The following is an 8,961-nucleotide window of genomic DNA, read 5'->3' on the forward strand; positions in this document are numbered from 1 at the left end:
TCTCTGGTGACAAAGTCATCCTTTATAGACACATTGCACAATCTTTAACTGTTGGCACCAGGCGCTGAAATTTAAATGCATTCTTTGGCTTTGATCAAACGTAAACACACTCTGATGTAGAAGAAATGGATAAGGGGTGACCTGTGTTTTTTTTCCCATTAGGCAGGGGTCCTGGTCTTGTGCACCTGGCACCAGACCGTGGGTCATCTTTCCCGGGCCGCCAACACAAAGAGTTTTTGCTTGGCGGCCTTGCCGAAAATTCTAGCTTTATGAAGCGTGCACGCGTTTTTATTTTATTTCCACCGGGTCAAAGAGGTGCCGACTCAATTCTGAAGTCATTTTTGAAGGTTGTTTGCACGGTTTGGGTTTTCAGTGCTTAGCAACAATAACAATCTTGTTAAGTGCCCCCCTGCGAGCAAGCTTCCATTTGACCACAGTTCCCTGTCCTCTTTGGTGATGCAGGATACTCAGACGTAGTTATGTGTTTCCGAATCCCTGAACATCTTCTAATGACTGATTTTCCGTTCATTTGGACAGCAACTGTTTGGTTTCTTTGGAACTCATGTTTTGCTATTTATATATGGAACTGCTGATGACCAAACTCTGGAGCCATTCTGAATGTATTTCACAACACTACCCCCCATACAAGTTTCTGTCTCCACTACATCATAACAGAGGCTACAGTATGCCTTCAGAATGAATAGTAATATCCATGGAAAGGTTTTTATATGTTTTTGTTTTTATTTTGATAAATGTGAGAGTGTGGTTTGTGATATCGCATGTGGGATTTTTTTTTAATTGTGGCCACCTGCTCTGATTTCACTGGTTGTCATAAACAGGATGGGAAAGCTGTTGTCTGACGCTGGTGGAGATTACAGCATGACAGACTGGCACATCTGTCATTACAAGGGTAATGTGTCAACCTTGGGAAATATTTATCTTTGGGGAGCAGAGATTAAAATCCCATGATAGCTATCGCGCAAGTTAGAATCCAGCCTGGGGCAATAACAGGTGAAAAAGCAAACAAAGAAAAGCAGTTAATTTCAGCTTTCGTGCTGAAGCTCATTTACGCTGCGCTAAAATGCATGCTAGGCTAAGGTCTGATGCAGTGGTGGTGTGTGGTTTCACCGTGGTCCTCAGCGTCCTTGACTCATCCCCATAACCATAAATAAACACATTCCTTTTTCCCCACCAGGCAAGGACATGAAGGAGAATGGCTACGTTTGTTTTAAAGCTGATTAAAATTCAGAAGGACATGCTTTAGTGACGGATTTATCAGACCTGCTCAAGGTGTTTCCCCAGTAGCTGTGCCAATAAATATCATGTTATGTCTGGGTTCCGCCATCTCATACGCCATACAGTGAGCCAAGCAGTGATGCCAGTACTCGCATTCCCGACAGATGAAATCTAATAAGCAAGCTGGCAGAACAATTATTATATCAGTTATCATTATATCAACTGAGGAAGTTGCACTGACAAAGCTTTGAAGACATTTAGTAAATAATTCATTCTAATGTGAACTGTTGATTTTGCAGGTAGGGTAAAATATCAGTTAAATATGCCCCCCCCAAAAAAAAAAAAAAAAATCGACAAACTCTGGTTTAAAATGCTTCATCCTGCCTCATATATAAGAAATACACCCACCTTGCACATTATTAAGAACACTGAGCCAGGCAGGGTAGTTGTGGGCAGTAGTAGGTGGTGCATTGGTGTCAAGACTCACTCAGGCCTAACAGAGATGTTACAGATTTGACTCGTCAGTATGAGAGTGGTCCGCTAACCAAAAATATCCAGATCTTAGCAGTTCTGTGGACAGAAACTGACCACCGTTAGAGGTGGAGACTGGCTAACATGAGCTGTGTGTGGGAACAGATGGGCTGTACTTTATAACTGTTCATTTGCAAGATAAAGGTTTCTAATGAAGCGGGGAGGTGAAGGCAGCGTGATTGACCTCTGCTCTCCTCGCACAGGGATTGAAGGTATGGAGTGCTCCTTGCCCCCAGATGGCCATCAGGTGTCTCTCAGTCAGCTGTCCCAGGACAGCTTTCGTGAGTGCCAGAACTCCCTCACTCTCACGGACCTACTCATCATCATCTTCTCGGGCATCTCAGTGTCGTTGGTGGCCATCCTGGCCAGCTTCTTCCTGGCTTCCACCGTCCATTGCTTCCAGCTTTTCAAGGGCAGCAAAGGCGACGATGAGGACGAGTGAGGAAGGCTCAGTCCCGCAGCCACCGCGTCCCGCTGTAGATCTGCAGGATCTGCTTCGGGACATGCAGGGCATCAGACCTTTGGCCCCGAGACAGACCATGTGAATAATCGGACACCAGGCACAGAGACGGCTGTGGAGGCTGGCAGGGGAGGACCACGGTTGCATGAGCGGATTGCGAACGCAACGTGCTTGTATGATTTAAGCAGGCGACTGGAGACTTTGGAAAGTCATAGTGCTCAAACCTCCAGGGCTTTGGGTGCGGTGTCTGATTACAAACAATTCTGCCATCTAAGCATAGTCAGCTTTTCAAATCTCTGTCTTCAGTAAAGCATTAGGTTAAATCATGATAATGGAATCAAAAGTTCCGTTGTGCCAAATTAGCAAAGATAATCAGCTTTCATCATCATTGGCAGAAAACCAAGAGGCTTAGAGAGAATATTATAAAATCTAATAGCCATGTAACACTGAGATGGAAAACATTTTCCTGTGTAAAACCCAGTAGCTTCCTGTATTGTGAGTTCAGGATGAATCTTGTGAACCTGGAGCTCATGAGGGAATCGCTGTGTCAAATCCTGCACTTTTTTCCACATGGTCTGCTGGCCTCAGTCTACAGAGTGGGCTTCACCTGGCTCTACCAAAGATGATGTTCAGAGGACTAATGAGTGAGACGTTTGATGTGTGTCAAATATAGATTCATTTTTGCTTTCCAAGAAGTGTGTGGCATGATCAAATTACATGATGTAATTGTGATATTGTATATTTACCTTAAATGTGATTTTGATTCCAGATATTGCTCAAGTGTGCAGGCGAGGAGAAGAAGGGATGAGAAAGACAGAACTTGCTTTCACGTGTTGCTGAGTGCTACCCAAAAAGTCATACTGGTATAACTTTATGTATCTGTTGATTGTCGTCGTGTATTAACTGATAGAGGCATGGAGTGTGGACACCACTGGTTACTGTGGCATTTATACGGAATACAATGAAGGACTCTTAAGTTCAGCTAGCCTTACACTCCACATCTTGCTCAGAGGAAGTCTTTCAGAGTAGGCCAGATAGAGGAAACTGCTGGATCTTTAGTATTTTAGTCTCTTCGGTAAATTGTACGCATGTGGAGGTCATGACATGTTCCTCAGTGAATACATCTGAGAATATTCCACGTCACTTTGAACCCCAATTTGTTTCCATACCGGTGACCCCCATCTCATGATCACAGCAACCCAGCAGCTGATTTTCCTTGAATAAATTTACATTTTCATTTATTTATTTTGAAATAATAATAATGTGTGAATAATATTTTGGATATGAGAAATATATGGTGGAAGCATTTTTAAATTGTCAAGATATTTAACCTACAATAAAAAAAAAAAAAAAAAAAACAACACCCAAACTTTATAAGAGCTTAGACGAGATGTTAGAACTTTATAACAAAATGAAATTTCCGTTACATTTCCTCACACAATTAAACAGAATTATTCCAGATGTGTCCCCTGGCATGCAGAGTTGCATCTCTCAGAAGCAAATGTCAGAGAAATGCCAAAAAGGTTCACTGAAATTAGAGCCACATTTAACCAGGCACAGATGACTACAGCGCAGACTCTTACAAGCTCGCCTATGTAGAGCTCAGCCACTAGCTGAGAACATTCCTGTAAAGTCAATATTCAGATTTTTCCAGATAATATGAACTGAATCGAGTTTTATGTGATTAAATATAGACCCTAATATTCCTGACTATATTCTGTACTCTCACCTAACAGCGCTCAGTGTGCATTATTGAGTATTAGTGAGCGAAACATGGACTCATCCTGCAGACTTTCGCACTGTTGATGACTGTGCTTGGCACTTCCATTGCTATTTTAAATTTTCAGAGAGAGAGAACGTGTGAGAACGTCACTGCCTGTGTTAGGAGACGGACCGCAGACATCTTGCCGGATGTAGCATTCATAGCTCATGTCAGAGGTGTTGTGAGGCCAAGTCGCTAAGGCTCCACAACCAAAAGCTAACCTGCATTAGGAACAATGCACAGCTCGAGTGTATTATCATATATGTGATGCTTTCTATGCACTACGTTTTGAAAGCAATATATAACATTCATGCTTCACCTTGGGGTCCAAACCTCCATGGCAGACGAACATCTGTTGGTTATAATATTTAGCTTTGTGCTTGTCTGAAGAAAATATGGTGTGCACCTGTTCTATTGTTCTACTGAGTTCAGTAACTGTGTCTTTTGCAGGGAGCAAGAGTGTTATTTGTCATATGTATGTTGTACCACATCACTGCTGTTACACTGAAATGTAAATGTATATGTATGTAACACTATGATAACATGAAAAATGTCTGTCCTCAGTCTTAATAGAACATTATGTATACCAGTAGATATCCAACTACTATGTAGTTACAGTAAAAAACAAACCCAAATATCCTTTATTTTGTTATTTTTGGGTTATTTTTCCTGCATGATCTTAAGGAGCAATACACTAATTTCTTTTTCCCAGAAAACAGTATACTGTTAAAGAAGAACATAAAATAATAAATTTATCCTTTTTTATAATTATTTACTATATTTATCATTATTTATTTATTTATTCACACATTCCGATAAGCCTGACAGCTAGTCTGTCTCTCTCATTAAAGTACTTTATAAAATGTAGGTACATTATGAACAATATTCCAACCAGGCACCAGTTCCCAGAAACCTCTGTAACTCCATTACGATATGTTTTCTCACAGCGTAGCCTCTGCATTCGTGATGTGCTTCTGCAGATGGTAATTAACCAGAAGGGCAATTTCTGTTATCTGCCAAGAAGTAATAGGCCTTTTCCAGGATTTAGCGGCTATGGGTTTGGTCAGGCCTGCTTTGTTGCTCAGTAAACAGTGTAATTGCAGCTGAGACCGAATGGAAAAGGAGAACTGGAATGGCATAAACAGGCATTCCATTCCACTCTCGTACGCGGCTCGGTGGCGCTGTGTCTCCTAATTCGACATGTCTCCTAATTGGTGTGTAATAGCTGCTACATTAGAGTGGCAATTTGCTTAGCAGCAGGAAGGTGGCAAAGTATAAATAGTTACAAAATAGGCAACAATCTGATGATTGCTGTGAGGAAAATGGCAGTGTAAGAACGGTGTTGCTGAGCAGAGCAGTAGGCATGGGGCCAGCTTACACAAACCATGACGATTCTGATTCAAATCGTCATTCAGTTATAGAAGCTTAGACGATTCTGATTCAAATCGTCATTCAGTTATAGAAGCTTAGACGATTCTGATTCAAATCGTCATTCAGTTATAGAAGCTTAGACGATTCTGATTCAAATCGTGATTCAGTTATAGAAGCTTAGACGATTCTTATTCAAATCGTCATTCAGTTATAGAAGCTTAGACGATTCTGATTCAAATCGTGATTCAGTTATAGAAGCCATAAGAATTATGACTCTCCTTTGATTCTGATTCAGATTTTGATTCTGACTCTGTGTCTGACTCCTCTTGTCCAGTATACTCTGTGTATGCAGTATATTTGCAGTGTTTACAGTATTTACAGTTCATTTTCAAGTAAAGCCTCTATGGCTTTATGCATCCATATTAAGGTGTAGGTATTGGCTAAGCACACTATCTAGTCTACAACATTATTTTCTCTCTTGAAGTAATAGAAGTTGGTTTATTTCTAGCTTTATATCAGCTTTATTTTCATTATCGTACAGTCCCCGTATAGTCTACTTATTCTTCTAGTTAATGTCTTACTGAAAACCGGAGGCTCACACGGCTGTCATGGATGAGGAAACACACCTGTAGAGGCTGTACAAACTGGGGGCAGGGCCATCTCTGGGGCACGACGATCAGTCAACTAGCACTGAAGAAATAATGGCATTAATACCATTATCTCCTCACTCGTTTGTGGAAAAAAAGAAGAAAAAAAAGTCAAACTGAGAGCTTCCAGGCATAGAGAGAGCTAAATACGAAGATCCTGCTGCATCCATTTACCTCATTAGGTTGCCATGGGAACAGGCCCGGAGGCTGACGCTGGGTCGTGAGCTGAGCGGGATGAGTGAGAGGAGATGGTGAACACTGCTGGCCTGGCCTGCCCACTCACGCTAAGCAAAGCTGTCATGCTGGGAGGGGCTCCCGTCCTGAGCTGGCCAATGCCTGGCTGGCCCGGGGGGTGGGTGGTGCGGCGGGGGTGGTGGAGGAGGTGGGTTGCTCAGAGATGGGTGCAGGGTGTGCCCGGGCTTTCCTCATTAGCTGATGTCCATGTGAAAGCCAAGGAAAGGAGTCCAAGCTGTGACTTCCTCTCACTCCTCCTCCAGTGCTCTCTCTCTCTCTCTCTCTCTCTCTCTCTCTCTCTCTCTCTCTCTCTCTCTCTCTCTCTCTCTCTCTCTCTCCCCCCCCCCTTACACTTAATCAGTCCCACACAAGCATGCACATACATACAGAAGTAGAAAAGAGTAACCAGAGACAGTGTGTCTCTGGCATTACAATTCCTCCCTCCTGAAGGTTTTACAGACCAGCATACAGATGCATACAAGGAGAACGGAAAAGGAAAAGCAAATACAAATAGGATTTGCTTTTAGGAATCAACCAGACCTGCTCGGTAAAACAACAGCGGACGTGACGACTTCCCTGTCGAATATCTGGAGGGAAATCAATCAGAATAAAACAGAGCCCGAGCAAAGCGCCCTTGCACTCTGTCTCGTCTCTCTGTCATAGCACACCACTTGCGGTAGCTCGGCGTGAGCAGGTGAATTGTAAGTAAGCTGTGACCTAGAAACCCTGGTGAGGAATGAAGTAAGATGATTCCTCAGGAGAAATCTATGAGTCCTGCCTCCTCAGGCCTAGGTTGGATTTAAGGTGATATAGGACACTTGGGTTATAGTAGCACCTCCTCCGGGTACTACCGCTGGGCACAGTTGCGAATGTCCCCCAACGTTGGATTGAGGTCAAAGCTTCAACTTTCAATGCAAAGCAGCTGTTGTGGGTTTCTGAAACGATAGCCGATCTTGAGTCCGCTTGACTGACGATGCACCGGGGTGATGCGCTGGATGGTGCGCTGGGTGGTGCGCTGGATGGTGCGCTGGATGGTGCGCTGGGTGGTGCGCTGGATGGTGCGCTGGGTGGTGCGCTGGATGGTGCGCTGGGTGATGCGCTGGATGGTGCGCTGGGTGGTGCACTGGATGGTGCGCTGGGTGGTGCACTGGATGGCATACTGACGTTCTAAATTGCTACTGTTTTGTATCAGAAGGGAAAAATGAATCGGAGGACTCGAGCAACGACGGGAATGGAAAAGATGGAAAAGATGGAAAGAGAGAAGGTTCGAGTGATGCATTACTGTGTGTGACAGTGCGAGAAAAAAAGGTGTGTGTGTGTGTGTGTGTGTGTGTGTGTGTGTGGTTGGTTGGTTGGTTGGTTGGTCTAGTGGCTCACCTGACAGGGAGTTCACATACTGTCCCGGGAGACGTGAACAAGGCAGGCTGTTGGTTTACTTCTTTTGTACTGCCGTACACACAGTTCATGGTCCAACCTCTGGATGCTCAACCATTACTGCTCATTTGTGCACTCTCGCAAACAGCAGACATAGAGGTAACACACAAAAACATGAACTCTTAAAACACAATTTGTATGTTATGTTATTGCATCATGCATCCATCACAGACATGCTGGAACCAGCTGAGGAATGCACAAATGCACACACTTTTTCGTCTCAGCAGACACACGTCGCATGACATCTCATGACATGAACTGTCTTGTGTTTCCAAGAAACTGGTGGATTACTGAAGACTGACTCATGCGGTTTCCATCATCCCATTCCCCATATGTCTGCTGGGGTGTAAGCATATGGGGGATCCATAACCAAAGGAGTGCTCACACACACACATATGCACGCACGCACGAACCTGAGTACAGCCTTGGATGAGGGATGCCTGCCAGCCTAAATTAGATATAATGCATGAACACACACACACACACAAATTATTTGCCCAAAGTAATAACAACCCACTGATAATATTCCTTCCAGTATCTCGAACAATTATGAAAACTGAATTGCTGTTGATTAGTGATCAATCAGTGATTATAGCGCGCTTGCGTGTGAGTGACAATGCAGAGCGAATGGACACCAATGGAACGTTCCTCAGGGAGCACAGATCTCTAAATGTGACTGATGTCTTCAGACTAATCCAGACTAATCCTTTGGTGGGAGAAACGGAACACAGAGGATGACAAAGTGAGAGGAAGAGTGAGAACGTTCCCTAATGCACTGTTCCTGGTAAGCAACTCTACTCCTAATTAGGCCAAGCTATTAACCATCCATCAAAGACATGTCCTGTTGATCTTTCAAAGAGGCTACTAATGATAACGTGTTGAACTTGGATGTGATATTAGGATTGATATATTTTGAGATTTAACAAGAATTATGATTTTCAGGGATATTTCCAATGGAAGTAAATATATACTGTGAAACATACTAATGTAATAATACTAGAATTTATAACACACTTCAAATAATGTGTCTCATAGATAAACGTTCTGAACTACAAATTTATAAGATTACACTCCAGTTACTTACATTTGAACCTGAAACAACACAGGGAAATCACTTCAGTGTCTTCATACTTTGAAAAAAAGTGTTTTTAGATCTTATAAACATTTAAAGAAAATAAGATGGCCTATTTCTACTGCGGTAAAAAGTGAGGAGTCTGTAGTAATGTGTCAGTACAATGGGACGGCTGAAACTGAACCCACGTGAAGTCTGCACCTTGTGTCCTTCA

General features: G+C 43.0%; 1 protein-coding gene across 1 annotated transcript in view; it reads left to right on the forward strand.

The window, feature by feature from the left end:
• The window catches only part of lrrc38b (leucine rich repeat containing 38b), an 18,019-nt gene extending 13,259 nt beyond the window's left edge, over nucleotides 1-4,760 (forward strand). Inside the window, exon 2 of the mRNA XM_027025285.2 lies at nucleotides 1,971-4,760. Coding sequence (XP_026881086.1) covers nucleotides 1,971-2,209 — 239 coding nt within the window. The 3' untranslated portion in view covers nucleotides 2,210-4,760. The remainder of the gene's footprint in view (nucleotides 1-1,970) is intronic.
• Nucleotides 4,761-8,961: the final 4,201 nt, after the last annotated feature.

The sequence above is a fragment of the Electrophorus electricus genome, chromosome 20 (assembly GCF_013358815.1).
Source record: "Electrophorus electricus isolate fEleEle1 chromosome 20, fEleEle1.pri, whole genome shotgun sequence".
Classification (NCBI taxonomy): Eukaryota; Metazoa; Chordata; class Actinopteri; order Gymnotiformes; family Gymnotidae; genus Electrophorus; species Electrophorus electricus.